General features: G+C 34.5%; 2 protein-coding genes across 2 annotated transcripts in view; one reads left to right on the forward strand and one right to left on the reverse strand.

Annotated features, from left to right (window-relative positions):
* The window catches only part of GNB4 (G protein subunit beta 4), a 28,191-nt gene extending 27,576 nt beyond the window's left edge, over positions 1–615 (forward strand). The window contains exon 9 of the mRNA XM_007466698.1: positions 370–615. Coding sequence (XP_007466760.1) covers positions 370–476 — 107 coding nt within the window. The 3' untranslated portion in view covers positions 477–615. The remainder of the gene's footprint in view (positions 1–369) is intronic.
* Positions 616–6,286: 5,671 nt separating this feature from the next.
* Positions 6,287–17,213, reverse strand: part of MFN1 (mitofusin 1) — a 33,842-nt gene continuing 22,915 nt past the window's right edge. Inside the window, exons 11-18 of the mRNA XM_007466699.1 lie at positions 16,251–16,377; positions 15,973–16,077; positions 15,390–15,492; positions 15,021–15,250; positions 12,963–13,115; positions 11,618–11,814; positions 9,164–9,298; positions 6,287–7,291 (exon numbers count right to left, since the gene is read on the reverse strand). Of these exons, the coding sequence (XP_007466761.1) occupies positions 7,210–7,291; positions 9,164–9,298; positions 11,618–11,814; positions 12,963–13,115; positions 15,021–15,250; positions 15,390–15,492; positions 15,973–16,077; positions 16,251–16,377 (1,132 nt within the window). The 3' untranslated portion in view covers positions 6,287–7,209. The remainder of the gene's footprint in view (positions 7,292–9,163; positions 9,299–11,617; positions 11,815–12,962; positions 13,116–15,020; positions 15,251–15,389; positions 15,493–15,972; positions 16,078–16,250; positions 16,378–17,213) is intronic.

The following is a 17,213-nucleotide window of genomic DNA, read 5'->3' on the forward strand; positions in this document are numbered from 1 at the left end:
AAAAAAAAAAAAAAAATTTTGTTTTTGTTGAAAATAGCATAGCTTATTGGCAAAATTTAGAAGTATCATGAACTTATTAGAGATGTAAAATAAAAGTCTACATGTTGTTGAACAGGTGATTTTGAACATAAGCATAATTATAAAATAATTTTTCAAAAATGAAAAACACAATTTGATGCACATGTCAGAAGTTCATGGAATACAAAGAATTTTGTTTTACCTACATGCCCAGCTTACCCCTGGCACTCAGTCTCTCAACTCTGGGGAACCTGTTAGCTTTTAAGTACCCTCCCAGATCTTTTATGCATACACTTGTTTAATTCTAAAACTTGCCCATTGCTAACTTTTTACTGAACTTTTGTTTTTCAGGTGTTCTTGCTGGTCATGACAACCGTGTCAGCTGTTTAGGTGTAACTGATGATGGCATGGCTGTGGCAACAGGGTCTTGGGACAGTTTTCTTAGAATCTGGAATTAACAGCACGAATTTTCTGTTCTCCACTGATACCTGGAGAAATCAGTACTACAGCCTATAGCTGTGAAAAAGAATTTACCTTATATTTGCAGGTGAAGATTTTTCTATTATTATATACAAAAAGAAGCTTTCAGTAAACTACAAAACAAAAAAAGGTGAAAACAAGGTAAAGGTGCTTGCTGAGATCAGGACCAGTGTATTAATTTGAGGAGTTGAGCTAATTTAACCTTGATGAATTTTTGCTTGTACTGTCTAATTGTTTTCCTTTGTGTAGAACAGAATGTACACATTATAGCAGCCTATCATGTTTGAGAGTATGTGTTTGCATTTTTTAAGAACTACATTTTTAACCTTGTATACCTTAAAAAGTGTCATAGTTTTGAGTTTTGTAGTGGAGGAACCAGGCACAGTAATAGATGGAAGTGATACCATTGATGTGTACTGATATTTGAAGCAAGTCTCCTTGTATTCCGACCATTTTGATCTAAAAGAGATCCTGGTTGCTGTTTAAGAATGCTGACAGGCCTAGGTACCACTGAGGGGAGTCCGTGTGAATATCATTAGTTTCTGCAATATCCTCTGCCATCTTATCAATTTAAATTAGTGGTCATGTTTAGTCTTTTGAAGGGGACATAATCTGATGGCCAGGGAATAGAGATCTCACTCTGAAATTTTAGACATACATAAGAAACTCGTATTATATTAATTGGCAGATAGCAGTAATCACATCGGAATGGTTCTTGTTATTTTAAAAAGCTGGTTATGATCAAATGACACTTAGGTAGCATTTGAAATAGCTGGGCTTTCCTATTGATTTCATATTCTAGAACTGAGTTTGTAAGGTGCACTCATCTCAGCAGATTGATGAACATTTGGACTGTCCTTGCATCTGAAAGATTTTTCCCAGTGTTCTCCATCAGTGTGTATCTAGGTAGGAAAAATAATGTGATGGCATTACGTTTTTCAAAGAAGTATAAAATCTAACCAGTCACCAAGTCTGACTAGTTATAATCATTAAGAAGGTTGCTTTATAAATTTGTTCACATAAAATCTGAATTGATGTTAACTCTCCGTGCCTTCAAAAATTTAAAAAGCAGACATTCAAGCTTTTTGATCTTCTATATTTCCTCCCATTAGCACAAAATATTGGTTTCTAAGTGGTTTTGCTTCAAAGGATACCAAGATCAAAGTGACCCCCACTTTAAAGCCAAAAGAAGATTCTAAGAGCAGTTCTTGAAAGGGTCAGAGGAAAATACTAAGCAATTCCTCTGCTTGTCAGTGATATGTGTGTATTACTAGAACGGGCCCCCTTGAACTTAAACAGAGATCCTTGCCCCTTGGATTTCTCTCTTAAAAATAATCTAAATGATTGACAGTAGAAGATTGTTAGTCTTCTTTGATGGTAAAGTCGTGGGGTTTTTCTGACGTAGAAGTGCATTGTGTTTCGTAACAGTAAACTGTGTCAGTAACTGTTGAGATATAGGTCTGTTAACTTTTGATCACCTGTAACCCTAACCTAAATACTCCCAAATTTTACTTGTAAATTTTCATTTTTATATTGTGGATGTGCTAATAAGTGCATCAACCATAATGAAATCAGTAACTTTTAAGATACTAAAAAGAATAAAATGGGAAAATGAAGATTAAGATATAGGATCAAAAACACAGACTCGTAGATGGCAGGCATGAATGTATATTTATATACACATTCAAGATTTCTGTGAACTTTAGCTGTTAATGTTTGTGGACTATTTATATCACTTCATAAAGAGCAGCTCTTTGAGATAAGGCAAGAATACTTCAAAGGGACATATTCATTTCCAAAAGTAGAGAGGGGTGAGGGTTTACCATGTAGTTCAGCAATTTATTCCAAAATCCTCTTCAAGAAAGTACTTCTACCATGTGCAAAATAGCCTTATATATATAAAAAGAGAGTATCTCCTCTACTTTGAAAGTGGTTCTAGTAACAAGATACTTTAGTCAGAGGCATACAGACTCTAAAAGTCTGTGGTCTTCAAAATGTTAATAAAAGTGATTTAATGTTATTAAAGTTTTAGTAGATAGTTAAAAAGCAATTCCCATAATTAAATATGTATTAGGCAACTGAAAATTAACCACTACTATGGCTACTATGACCGTATTATACATATGACTGAATGGTGACCTCATTACCATGTTAACTTACTACTTAAACCTTTGTTTAGTGATATGGGTTCCAGCTGCTAAATATGTTTCCTTGCAGTTTGAGTGCATCTGCTCGTCTGATTCTTTTGTGCATAAGAACTCCCTAAAGTCAGTACAATTTGTAGAAGCACAGTACAGTTTGAATCTCAGTTTTTCAAACCTTAAAAAAAATATGGCCAAAAGTAGTTTTAAGGAATCTTATCAATATTGCAGTTCTGGTGCCTGATTTTTTTCTATTTACCTAAGAAACATTTAAACGGTCATGCGCCTCAGTTAGGTTTATTTGTAGAGTCTTTAATCACTTCGTAAAGAACAGGTTTTTTTAAGATGTGCCAAGAATATTTTAAAGGCACATATTCTTTTCTAAAACAAAGTGGAGTGATTGCCATGTGCTTCAGCAAACCATCCCATAAACCTGCTCAAGAAAGCAACTTTGTGCTATCAGCAAGAACATCACCTCCACTTTGATGGACAGGCCTCATCTTTGGCAGCTATGCTATCAGAGATTTAGACTTAATATCCAAGATCCCTCCCTAGCTCGGATTTTTATAGTTGAGTCTGTGGTTACAACAGCATATTGAATTCCATCTTCAGAGAGGCAAAGATTTAGGCTTAATATTTCATGAGATACTTAAGTATCAGGAGATACTTAATTCTTCAAGAGAGCCTAGTAAGCAATCTCATTTTAATTTAGACTCAGTTGAACTGATTAATACTGCATGATGATAGTTTCCTAGACATAACGGAGGTAGCTGCGTCTGGAATGTGTTAAGTAATTTTAAAGTTAACATATTGAAAGAGAAATGGATCTTGGCTTCTCCAGGTGACAAAGTGAAGTTTTTATTGTTGCTAAAAAAAAAAGTACTGTGCCATTATATAACTAAACTTCTCCAACACTTTTGATGTCTTAGATTTAGTAATATTATTAAGACTTTTAAAAATGAAGACATTCATGGAAATTTATGCTTGATCATTGGTGAATGTCTCACAGTTTAAAGTATAACAGTTGAATACTTGTAGCTTACCTGTTGATGTGTTTAAACGTTAATGGAAAGTGATTAAACAATCTCCCAAATGGGCCTATGATTTTAGTAATAAACATGTTCTTTCTAAAATCTTCACAGTGTGAATCAGACTTAAAAACATTTTAAAATTAAGTACTATGTTCAGTTTCTAATTTCCCTTTTGCCACTGTGGAAAGCAAAATTTTAAAGTGTTTCTTACCTCCTGTTAGAATTTTTAAAACACCCACCAGTCAGACTATCTTGTGAGAAATGGTAGCGCAGTGAATAAAATTGGTATTTTAAATTAGGTTAAGTAGAATGTGAAGTACCCTTCATATTTACTAGTTTTTCTCCCATTGTTCATTGTAAGTTGCCTTAAATTCAGTGCTATATTTAAAAGTATTGGTTATAATAGGTACTCAGTAAAGTGGTCTGTAGTTGAATGTCTAAGCATTGTTTTAAAAAGTAATTTATTAATCAGAATGATGGTACACCTTGTGTTTAGCAAATTTGTTTGCATGTTGATAAAATTTCCTGTCTTTTTTCTTAAATCCAATTGATCCTACAAAATAGTTGATTAATGCAGCAATATGAAAAAGCTGGTTATATGTTTCAACTGGTGTTAAATGTGCCTGACAAAATCTTCCATCATACAGTATTTTTTAATTAATAGAACTTCAGTGATATACTTGGTAGATATTTCAAGCCTTTTCTGTGTCTTACACAATGGTGCTCTATCCTACTGTTTTCTCTTTTCAAAGAAGCATCTGAACACTTGCATTTGCATATTCTTATCCAAAGGCATTCATGTCTAAGTGGGTTTTTTAAGTTGATTAAAATGTTTTTCTTCACCTAGAATGGTTTCTACAACAGCTGTGGCCAACTGAATCTGAATGTCAGTAGTTTGTGGGAAAGGTGAATGTATTAGATTAAAGCTCTTAGAAAAAAGCTTTAAACCAAACTATGGACTTGTATCATGATTTAACAGTATTCTTGAATCTTTCTTGCAGTAATTCGTTCCTTTAGTTGTACAGTAGCTCTGTGAAATAATGTTGCTGTGAATTGATACTGTAATCAATAAAGTGCTTTTAACAGATTTCATGTAGCATGTTTTGATTTTTAGTAGAATTACTTTTAAGTCCGAGAACTAAACTCCAAGCCCAATAGTTCACGTTCAGTTCTAATTCCTTTATCTAAACATTGATAATTATTTTCTTCATGAAAAATGAATGGGCTGCTTGGAAGCAAGGGAGAGATTGGAGTGCCACTGACCTATTCTGTAGTACTGTGAATGTTAGCCTACTGTTAAAAGGCCACAGATTTTCATCAAAAAGCAAAACTGTCATTTTTTCCCTTAAAGCTCCCTTAGGAAAAAGATGAGCCAGTCTCCCCAAGGTAGATAGCCATAAAAATCATTAAAAGATTAAAACTCACTAAATGCCAGTATAAATGCTACATTTATCAACTATCAGGCAAACAAATTTTATTTTCACCTTGCATACTTATAAAAAATCTAGTTTTGTAAAAAGTTGAAGGTTACACAAAGTTTATAAATAATCCTGCAGACATACATAGTAGACAGTCAAGTAAATGTGCAATAACTTTGAATGACAACAGCTACAATTCTTTATAATTCATGGGCTTGGTCATAGGTGCACTTATTATCCCTAAGCATAAAGGCTGGGCTTCATTATTTTAGTGTCCCATTTCCAACACTCATATTTTCAAGCTTGATCAGGCGGAACTGGATTCAAACTTAGTATAAACTTACTATACGAGAACCACTATTCTGTAGTTCCCAAACTTCAGCATGCATCAGATCACCTTGAGGGCTTGTTAAACCAGAGATTCCTGGTCCCCAAACCTAGTATTTGATTCAGTAGGTCTAGGATGAGACCCAAGAATGTAATTCTTTCTTACAACTTCCCTAGTGTAGTGCTACTGTTGACTGAGGGACTAAACTGTGAGAACCACTGTACTAGACTAATGAGGTGATACCAAACCACTATGCTATTTCAAAAGTTCAAGTACTTGCATATAAAGATTAAGGCCAAAAAAAAAAAAAAAGGCCTTGAAATTATAAACTTAATTAGCAGTACCCAGTCTTAGACATGTTTTTTCATGTTGCAATTGTTACCTAATCCCACTTCTTGGTGGCTTGTATCATTTTCTGGTTATAAAGCAACAATATTAGCCATAAATGAATATTTATTGGGATCTGAATATTGCATTCTAATATCTGATTTGCATAAAAAATATTTTTGAAAGGCTTCTATGGCCTAAATAATGTTATTTTCTCCTTAAAATATCCTGGAAAACAGTGTTGCACCTGTTGTGAAAAGACTGAATAGCATCCAGGAGCCTTAAAGGCACAGAAAAAGAAGTACTGAGTATTAAAAGAAAAAAGCATGAAATGTTATCCCTCCCATGGAAAAGCAGCATAAACTATACTGGCCAAATGTGCTGTGTCTTCTGGGATTGTGCCTTTCTAACAAGCATCTAGGTGATGCTGATTTGGTGGTCCTCAAAACTACGTTTTATGTAGCAAAGCCTTAGAATGTCAGTTTTTTAATGTTTCCATATAAGTTTTCTATTAGTTTTTAACATAGAAACAAACAATATTTGAACTCATGAACATTTCATTAAGGTAAAAAACATAATTTTTAACCGTGACCTGTCAAATTCATACAATGTTTAAAAGCCACCCTGGGGGGACAACCCAGCAGTATCCTTGGCAAATACTTTCTAAAGAACAGCATTTGTACATGACTGTAGCCACCCAAAATTCAGATCTCCCATATCTCTGGCTATTTTTATCACTTCAAACTTAACTCTTAAAACTGAGATAGAAAGCTTTCCTTACTGCAATCAGAGTTGAGGCTGGAAGTGTTTCTTGAGAAACATGAGAAAACTATTTAGACCCAAATACCTTTATAAGGACTCTATAATAACAAACCTATATACTGTTTTACATCAATTTTAATAGGAATAAAAGAGGGAGTAAAAACAGCATTATTAGTGGTTTACATACCTGCCAGGATGGCAAAAGTGATTGTAACCTGCATAAATAATACACTCAAGAACATTCCACACTCCTTTGTGGTTAGAGCAATGCAGTTTATAAAACAAAAATGTGACTATTCCCATTGAAATAGGCATCAAAAATTCGTTTTGAGAAAGAAGATGCAAGGAGCATTCTCTAACTCCTGGATGCCAGGAAGCAGAGTTTTTCAGAATCAAAAATAAAGACAGCCCTAATTAAGAGCAAGGCCCCACCCCTCAGGGGTCAAAGAGTTGGTTCTTTAAACTAAATTCATCATTTTCACATATCAAAGGATTTTTCTTTACCCAAAATTAAAACTAAAGAGACATCACAACACTTTTCAGAAATGCACACACCCTGAGACAGATCAATACCAGGATCTACTCAAGGATTTGCTATTTAGGTATAGTTAGTATAATTCATATTTGAAGTCACTTCATAAAAATAACTGTCCCCATCTTCCAAGTTCCATCTTCTAGCATGATCACCAAAGCAATCTCTAATGTTAAGATTCTTCTTCATTGCTTGAATGTAGAAACTGCTTAGTAAAATTCTCCAGCTCGTTTTCAAGTTGAACAGCTTTATTTCTAATTTAAAAAAATGAATAAAACACCAATCTAATCATAAAGGTCAATGAGAAAAAATGCATTCCATGCAAATCTTAAAAAACAAAATCACTAGCCAGCTGTTGCTACATTTGTCTGAACTCAGATCAACTCTTTTTAAAGCATTTATTATATGTGCTACTGTAACTTTGCAATAGACACAGAATCCAATGGCCAGAAGAAAGGTCTACTGAGATAAAATCTTTAATAAGAATGAAAAGCCTAAGAGACAGTGGAGTCATATCACCTTACATGGGAGTTACATCCTAAGTCACATAAAGACATAATTGTTCTTGAATTCCCATTAAGAATAAAGCATAGAATAAGTGGTTTTATGTATACACAAAGTAGCTGGCAGATGTCAAAGGACCATAGTTACCAAAAATATTTTTTTTAAATATTAAAATTGTACTTGATGCAGCCAAATGCCCATAACAAGAGGGAAAACAATGTAAATTGACAGGGGAATGCAGGTTTGTATCTCCCCTTCTCATACTCTGCCAGGGCACACACACATACTTAAATGAGTTTCTCTCTTTTCTTGTAATTTTCTTGGTCCCGTTTTGTTTGTTGCTAAGTGCATATGTTCAAGGTCATAAGTTCATGTGAACTCCACTGTATATTTCTTCAGGTAATGCTCCTGAAGCATTAGTTAAGTTAAATTATATCTGAATGGCTAAAAGCCTAATTTAGTAACAAGGGAGATTCCAAATATTATGTTAATAATATTCTAAACTTATTATGTTAATATTATTCTAAACTTTCCTATTAGAGGAATTAGCAGATCAAAAATATTGATACTTATTCAAGTCAGTGCTGCCAAAATCTGAAAGCTACGTAAGTACCAATAATCTATTTTATCAGTTATGGCTTTTTACTATATAGCAAGATGAAAAAATATTTAAAAACCTACCTAGGTTAAAAAAAAATTTCTATTGGATATAGTTTCACCAAATTTGAAAAGCTGTATTTGGGATGATCTAACTTAAAATAGGAGCAATGGAATATGTGAAATTGACTTGGGTGTATTTGTGTGTGAGAAGTGATGCTGGGGTTTAAGTGATAGGCAGTCACCTTTTTCAGAGACCCTGAAATGGAGATGCAATGAGAATGTTACTGCTAAATCTTAATCTTTTCAGATTAAGATACCAGGGATGGACACTATCACAGGTGTTTTAAGTATAATGTCCCAAAAATCCACGTTATAAGGACAGCCTCTCCAATTTGCAGACGTTGCAAACTGTTTTTATATAGGCAACTGTATGTAGCATGTGCCCTGGTAAGTAGCAGCAGGAAGTAAATGATGCTTAATGATTCTCCCAGACTTGTAGGTGAGCCAGCTAATGGGTAATAAAGCTGAAAGTTAAGAACTGCCAAGAAGTATAGATCTCGTGGTGACACTTCTGGTCTTGACCCCCTAAGCACAATTTATTTGGACTCCAAAGAATCCATGGCAAATCATATTAAACCAGAATTCCACATTACATTAGGATATCTTGTTTACTTCCGTTGCTTCAAATTTAAGTATACCTAACAGTCCCCAATGAGAAGAAAAGCTATGGGTCTTGGATATGTAGGAATGAAAATTCATACTTTTAATTACAAAACTTCTGCTCTGAAAAAGGACTAGTATAGCTTAACATAGAGCTATAAGCTTAGATCTAAAAAATTCCTTTAAATTCAGATTTTTTTGTTGTTGATCAAATTAGCTTTCATTGAAACTGCGAAATTACAATTAAGCCAATGCAGAAAGCCAAAAATTTTAACATAAATTTGCTAGTGATTTTACATAATTATATTTTGGTAATGAAACCAATAAATGTTCATATTTTTGAGGAAAAAAGGTTCAAATACCTTAAGCACTTTGAATTGTTCTGTATTTTCTCCAGTTGATCTATCTCTTTGGATAATCTGGCAATTTCCTCTTCTAGATGTCTTTGTGTAATATCAACTTGTTGGCACAGGCGAGCAAAAGTGGTTGCCATTTCCCTTCAAATAAAAAATAATTTTATCAGCAGTCATGAATGTCTTTTAAAATGAATAAGCTTTAACTTAAAGCTTATATAAAAAAAGAGATCACAAGTTTAAAAAATTCCCAAAAATATAAGGTATCAAAGAACACGGCTAAGAATGGTATGAGGGAGGGTATGGCACTTGTAAACTTAATATGACCGTGGGCTTAATTTCATCTGGCCTCAAGACAAATGCTCAGTGGGTAATAACATTACTCTGCCATATTGCTGTGAATATGAATAAGCTATAAAAAGGTGAAGGATGGGTATATTTCTTCAGAAGCATAATAAGCCTTACTCTTGTCCCCTGCCTATAAAAATAAATTACTGAGAACAGGAAAGAATTTCGTGAACTTCTGTGACAGTCAAAAATACTTTAAACTATAGCAACATTTAACCACATTATTAGAACAAAAGGGCTGTATTTAATTTGTGTGCTAGTTAATATGTTAACTTTGGCAAATATTATATTTATATTTTTGCAACTGGGAGCATGCCTAGTAGGTGTGTACCGCTGGAATTTGATGAACTGACTTGTTTTTCTCTGCAACTATTCTCCTGCGCATCTTCATCTTTCCCAGGGTCCTTTCCCCACCATTCTCTCCCTATCTGACCAAATACCAATATCAGACAAATGAAGCATCTTTTTATTTTAATATTTTATTACATTAATATTTAGCTAGTATTATTTTAACTGGAGTAATTATTTGAGGTTGCCTCCATTAGAGTGTAAAGTCCTCTAAGGAAGAATACAAGTTATCTTTAACTTTAAATTTCCCATAAGTTCTAGCGTATTTATTGTCACACAGTAGGCAATTAATAAATGTTTGATGATGAAATGAATAGTAAGCTTCATTAATTCTGTTTTTATGAATGTGAGCCTCAGCTGATTTTGTTTGGAGGTCCAGGTTATCCTCATTAAAGGAAAGATCTTAATATAAATAAATCAAAATTAACACAGTTATATAAAATAGGAGCTCAATAAGTATTTGGTAAATGAGTGAACTAATTCAGTGGTCTCAATTCTGTGCCCTCATTGCTTCCATTCGCTACAGCTCTAACTTAACTAGGTTAGTACAGGCTCTGATCTTGTGTCTGAAACAGTTTAATCTCCCTGCAATTCTTGTCTCCTGAGTCTAAACCACTTTACACACCACACCACTGCAAAGTTATCTGTTCTAGAGCTAAATGTTAATGATACCACTCCCAGCATTCCTAATTATCCAAACCTCAGTCCTAGTGTTAGGCTTATACTTGAATGGACCCCTTATGTACACACCTGCCACACTGAAATTATCTCACGTTTCTGAACACACTCCTTTTCCCCCAACGTTCCTGCCTTTGGTTTAAGCTATGTTCTCTGTCTCGCTCTTTCTATTCTGATGTTCAAGTCTCATCAGGCTACCTCTCCTCTGGGAAACCTTTGCTGATCCACTATCCTTCATGATTTCAGATTCTAGGGACCTTCCCTGGTAGCAGAGTGGTTAAGAATCCACCTGCCAATGCAGGGGACATGGGTTCGAGCCCTGGTTCGGGAAGATCCCACACGTCGTGGAGCAACTAAGCCCATGTGCCGCAACTACTGAGCCTGCGCTCTACAGCCTGCAAGCCACAGCTACTGAAGCCCGCGCGCCTAAGAGAAGCCACCACAGTGAGAAGCCCACGCACCGCAACAAAGGGTAGCCTCCAACTCACCACAACTAGAGAAAGCCCACACACAGCAACGAAGACCCAATGCAGCCAATAAATAAATAAATAAATACATACTCAATACAATTAAAAAAAAAAAGATTCTAGAGCCTCACATTATGAAGCTCTCATTACTTTTCACCTTTTATTATAATTATGTACATGTTGTTTCTTCTATTAAATTGCAATCATCTTTAGCTCAGAAAACTTTCTAATTCAGCTCTCAGGGGCACTCTAATACAGAATATTATGCATTGATTTGACTGGAGTTCTATATATTTTTACTAAATCAATGAAACAAATATTTAAGATACATAAACTCGGTGGACCCAGGTATTTATTATCATAAAATTCTCTTGAGTTTTAAAAAATCATGCCTTTAAACCTACAAATCTGGACTATAATAGTAAAAATAAATTACGTTTACCACCATGCATTTTGAGCCCACTTGTTTGGTATCATTCTATGTTTTCCACTTTGGTGGCAATTATAAAATGTGTTCATGCTGTGATAATTCTTTGAGCTGTACTCTTATTTATGCATTTCTGCATGTATGTCCTACTTCAGTAAAGCTTTAAAACAAAAATAGATGAATCTTTCAACTTACTGTTGTACTTGATGGCTGCAGTTGGCGCTTGTGAAGCTAACAATCAGCTGCAGTTTTTCAGTTGCATAATTCACAAATTGCTGTTTAAAGGCTCTCTCCTTGGCACGGGTGGTCCAAGTCAGCCTTTCATAAAGATACAAAGCTCCATACATACTTAATGAAACAGATATGAGTTTCCAGCCTACAGTTTTCCAAATCTGTAAGATAAATTCACAGCTTACTTTGAGAAAGAAAAATACCAATAGGGGAGATTGTACTAAAAGGCATTTTAGAAAACTCATTGGCTCCCTACAGGTCTTTGAGTCAGATCCATTTTTTAAAAATGTATACTCCTTCTCTATGAGAAAATATGAAATTACCAGAAATCAAGCCGAAAAAAGGAGCAGCACATAAATACCAGGCAAGAACTTTTATAACCTGCCTGGCATTTGGTAAGTTGATTCAATGTATCTCAAAAAGGGATGTTAATTTTTTTAGGTCAAAGGTTTAAAAAACCAAAATGAACTGTATATAAAATAGTTAACTGGGAGTTCCCTGGAGGTCCAGTGGTTAAGACTGCATGCTTCCACTGCAGGGGGCACAGGTTTGACCCCTGGTTGGGGAACTAAGATCCCACATGCCGCATGGTGCGGCCAAAAGAGAAAAAAGAAGAAAAAAAAAGATAACCAACAAGGACCTACTGTATAGCACAGAAAACTATACTCAATATTTTGTAATAACCTATAAGGGGAAAGAATCTGAAAAAGAATAGAGATATATATATTTGTGTAACTAAATCATTCGCTGTACACCTGAAACACAACATTGTAAATCAACTATATGTCAATAAAAACAAAACAAAAAACCAAAATAAACCTATGCTGTTAATGATATGAAAAAAACTTTTAGCATATAAGAACTAATACAAAAAATAATATTTAATACTTTAAGGCAGATCCCTTTGGTATTTGGAGAAGGCTAGATAAGGGACCTGGATTATTCCTGTTACTCCAATGCACAAATATTGTTTCTTCGTGTGCTGTAAAAGTAGGAAGTATTGTTTATGTTGTGGTAATCATTTCACAATATATACATATATTAAATCATGTCATACACCTAAAACTAATACTATTTTATATGTCAATTATATTTCAATTAAAATTTTTTTAAATATTTATTTTTAAGATTAGACTTGTGAAACCCAATTCACTAATTTTAACTTACAACTTTTCATGTCATCTTATAGATCCTGGAAACTGAAGTAAATATATCTTTCTTTTCCTGATCTAGCAGGTAGCTTTGCAATAATTTCAATTTCAATTACACTAAAAAATACTGTTTCAAAAAAATAGTTACTATTTCTTACCACTCCTCCAACAACAATGATGCCCATAGAAGTTCTAGACGTAAGAGAGGCTAACGCTGTTATTAAGGTAACCATGAGTTCTTCCTGTGACGCATTATCTGGTGTTGCTGGATTGGTAGGAGCAGTGGGAGTAGAAGCTAAAGATCTGGGAAGCTAATAAGGTTGGGGGGGGGGGAAGGATTAATTCAATTAAACCACTACAAATGGAATAGTTACATTTACAAAATTCGACTGTATTCTCTTTTAAAATTACAGTAGTAAATCTACAAAAAAGAATGACTCCAATTAATGAGTTTACCATAAATACATGAAGAAAATAAAAATGGTCTGAAAGTTATCTCCTGTGACATGGACCAATGATATCATGAAGAATGAATTTTCATAACATACAATGAGTCTACCTAAAACAAACTCTCAAGGGAAATTAAAACTATACATAAATTTTTTTACACCAAAAAGACAATCCTTTAAAAAAACTGGACTTCAAATTTAAAACCTTGGGAATTCCCTGGTGGTCCAGTGGTTAGGACTATACGCTTTCACTGCCGAGGGCCTGGGTTCAATCTCTGGTTGGGGAACTAAGATCCCGCAAGCTACGTGGCCAAAAAAAATAAATAAAAATTAAAAATAATAAAAAAAATAAAAGCAAAGTTAAAATCTTTTACACTTCAAAATACACCATAAGAAAATTAAAAGGCAAGCTACAGACTAGAAAAACATACGTATTTGGAAATCATGTATCTGATAAAGACTTGTATCTGGAATATATATAAAGAACTCCCACAAGTCAATAAGAAGCCAAATAACCTAATTTAAAAATGGACAAATGATTTGAATAGACATGTTACAAAATAAGATACACGAATAAGCACATGAAAAGATATTCAAAATCATCAGTCATTAAGGAAATACAAATCAAAACTACAACGAGGTACAACCTCACATCTGCCATAATAAAAAAGACGATAACAAGTCTTGATGAGCATGTGGAGAAAGAGAACCTTAATACATTGCTGGTGGGAATGTAAAATGGTGCAGCTGCTTTGGAAAACAGTTTAGCAGTTCCTCAGAAAGTTAAACATGGAGTTACCATGTGGTCCAGCAATTTCACTCCTAGACATATACTCAAGAGGAATGAAAACAGATGTCCACATAAAAACAGTCTATGAGTATTTAAAACATCATTATTCATAATAGCCAAAAAGTACAAACAACTCAAATGTCCATCGATTGGTGAATGGATAAATAAAATGTGTGATATCCATAATGGGATATTATTCATCCAAAAAAAGAAATGGAGTATTGATACATACTACAACATTCATATACCATGATGACAAACCTTGAGAACATTACGCTAAGTGAAAGTAGCCAGTCACAAAAGGCCACATTTTGTGTGATTCCATTGATATGAAATGTCCAGAAGGGTAAAAATGATAGCTAGAGAAACCTGACTAGCAGTAGGGCTGGAGGTGGAAATGACAACTGACTGCAAATGGGCACAAGGGTAGCCTTTGGGGTGACAGACACGTTCTAAAACTGGATTGTGGCGACGGTTTTACAACTCTGTAAGTTTTCTGAAAACTTATTGAATTGAGGGACTTCCCTGGTGGTGTAGTGGTTAAGAATCCGCCTGTTAATGCAGGCGACACAGGTTCGAGACCTGGTCCGGGAAGATCCCACATGCTGCGGAGCAGCTAAGCTCATGTGCCACAACTACTGAGCCTGCGCCCTAAAGCCCATGAGCCACAACTACTGAGCCACGTGCCTAGGGCCTGTGCTCCGCAGCAAGAGAAGCCACCACAATGAGAAGCCCACGCACCGCAACGAAGAGTAGCCCCCGCTTGCTGCAACTACAGAAAGCCCGCACGCAGCAATGAAGACTCAACGCAGCCAAAAAGAAAAAAAAAAATTTAAAAAATTATTGAATTGATAAATTCAAAAGTTTTTAAAAAGAGACTCTAAACTGGTAGAATCAGATACATACCTGTATAGTACAGCAATAACCACCTAATAAAAAGCCTACTGAAAAAAAAATATATATAGATATATATATACCTGAAAGATAGGCTCTGATAATCCTAGAAGCACCCGCTGAGCATTTGTAGGACCCAAGAAACGATGGACAAGGGAGGACCAGCCCAAGGAAAAATGAAATACAATATCCTCTTGAAAATCTGAACATAACTTGTGGCAATTTAGGTCATAGCTGAGATCAAATTTCTTGCAAGGAATCAGTGTATGTAGTTTATTCTGTATACCAGCTGGAAGTAATGGCTTCAAATTTTCTAGAAAGAACCGAATTATGATCTTTTAGTTAACAACAGTAAATAATATTTTATAAAATATCTAAAGGATTTTATAATAAATCTTTCAACAACGACATAAAGAAAAAACTACACACGAACTTGCAGACATAAATATTACCAATAATTTCTTGCTGGGATTGAAGCATTGAAGCATTGACTTCATTGGTGCACCGATCAGCCAAATTTCTTCCCATTCCATCTTCTATGTGCTTATTTAACTCCTGTTAACAATGGTAAATGTCCACATTATTTTTTCTCTAGAATATATGCGTATTTTATTAAAATGTCAAAAAAGTAGTAAACACTAAAATGATCTTATTCTTTTCTAAGATGATAATTCTTCTGTGTACTTTATAGTTTAGATTTATTACAAGAGTGCACAGGAGATGTAACAGTTTAATCATGTACTGATTGCCATAAAGACACTAAAATGGCCAAACCACTAAAGAGTGGAATAAGAGTCAGAATAAGATAAGGAGGGACTTCCCTGGTGGTCCAGTGGCTAAGACTCCACGCTCCCAATGCAGGGGGCTCTGGGTTCGATCCCTGGTCAGGGAACTAGATCCCACATGCTGCAACTAAAAGTTCGCATGCCGTAACTAAGACCCGGCACAGCCAAATAAATACATAAATAAAAAAGAAAAAAAAAAGAATAAGATAAGGAAACTATCTGAATAACATTTAACTACAATTTAACTTACATTTTTATATACTTTCAATACACTTGGAGTAGGATGAAACTCAGAACAAAATTCATCAACCAAAACAGAGAGTCGACAAATTTCATCTGTCATTGCACATGAAACCTAAAAATATTAAAAAATCAGAATTAAAATATTTAAACAAGATTACCAACTACTCAAAAAAATTAAATTGAAAAAAACTTAAATATTCCTTTAAGGTAACAGATAATATTTTTAGCATTATCAAAAGTATTTCCATTCCCAGATATTATAATCACAAAGCTAATGTTACCCACCTTATTTGCAACCTCCTCTGTAACCTCCCTGATTTTTCTCTTAACATCCAGTGTTAAAAGGTTCATCTGGTTTCGGATAAAGTCCAGTCTATCAATTTGGTCTTCCCTCTCTTCTATTGAATAAACCCTATTATAGTATGAAAAGTAATTAATATTCAGGGTATATTAAAGTCCCAAAGAAATTAAGTACAAACACTCACTTATATATTGAACCATCTGTTAGCATGATAGAAGAAAAAAAAATCTTGTATTTCAACATCTAAAAGGATTCAGATAATATTTCACTTATAAAATGTTTTACAGATGATTGGATATAAACTGTTTCTCTGCTCATGTGGTACCTGAATCCCACAAAGGATTAACAAGGATGCTAAATCTCCACCCATTTCATAGATATGAACAGTCAAAACAGAACTAACTCAATATTAAGTCTACTTAATAAACAGGGGCCAGTAAACAGCACTCTGCAAGCCCAATCCAGCCATCCGCTAGTTTCTGTTAAAGTTTTCTTGGAACATAGCCACAAGCATTCATGAACCTATTGTGTATATGGCTGCTTTTGCTCTAAAACCGCAGAACTGAGTAGTTGCCAAAGAGACAGTATAGCCTACAAAGCCTAGAATATTTACTATCTGCTAAAATTTGTCAACCCCTGGATGATATAGGAAAATAAAAGCCTGAGATCCTTTTAAGATCATCTTTCCCAAGACATCTGTTCCCAAGGCATGATTATACAAACCACCCTCAAGTCACATCTTTTCTGTGCTACGTTTATTTCAATGTCCTATATTTTTATAAAAATTAAGGTCAACCCAGTGGACGAATACTTACTTTGGCTACCATAATAAAGCAACTGAGCTCACTATATAGAAAGTGTGCATAGGGCCAGAGATCAGAATCTGGGTTCTGATCCTTGAGTTTTATATGCTGCAAATTCTCTAATGTTGTACATAATGCATTCCT

Source organism: Lipotes vexillifer, unplaced genomic scaffold (assembly GCF_000442215.2).
Source record: "Lipotes vexillifer unplaced genomic scaffold, Lipotes_vexillifer_v1.1 scaffold258, whole genome shotgun sequence".
NCBI lineage: Eukaryota > Metazoa > Chordata > Mammalia > Artiodactyla > Lipotidae > Lipotes > Lipotes vexillifer.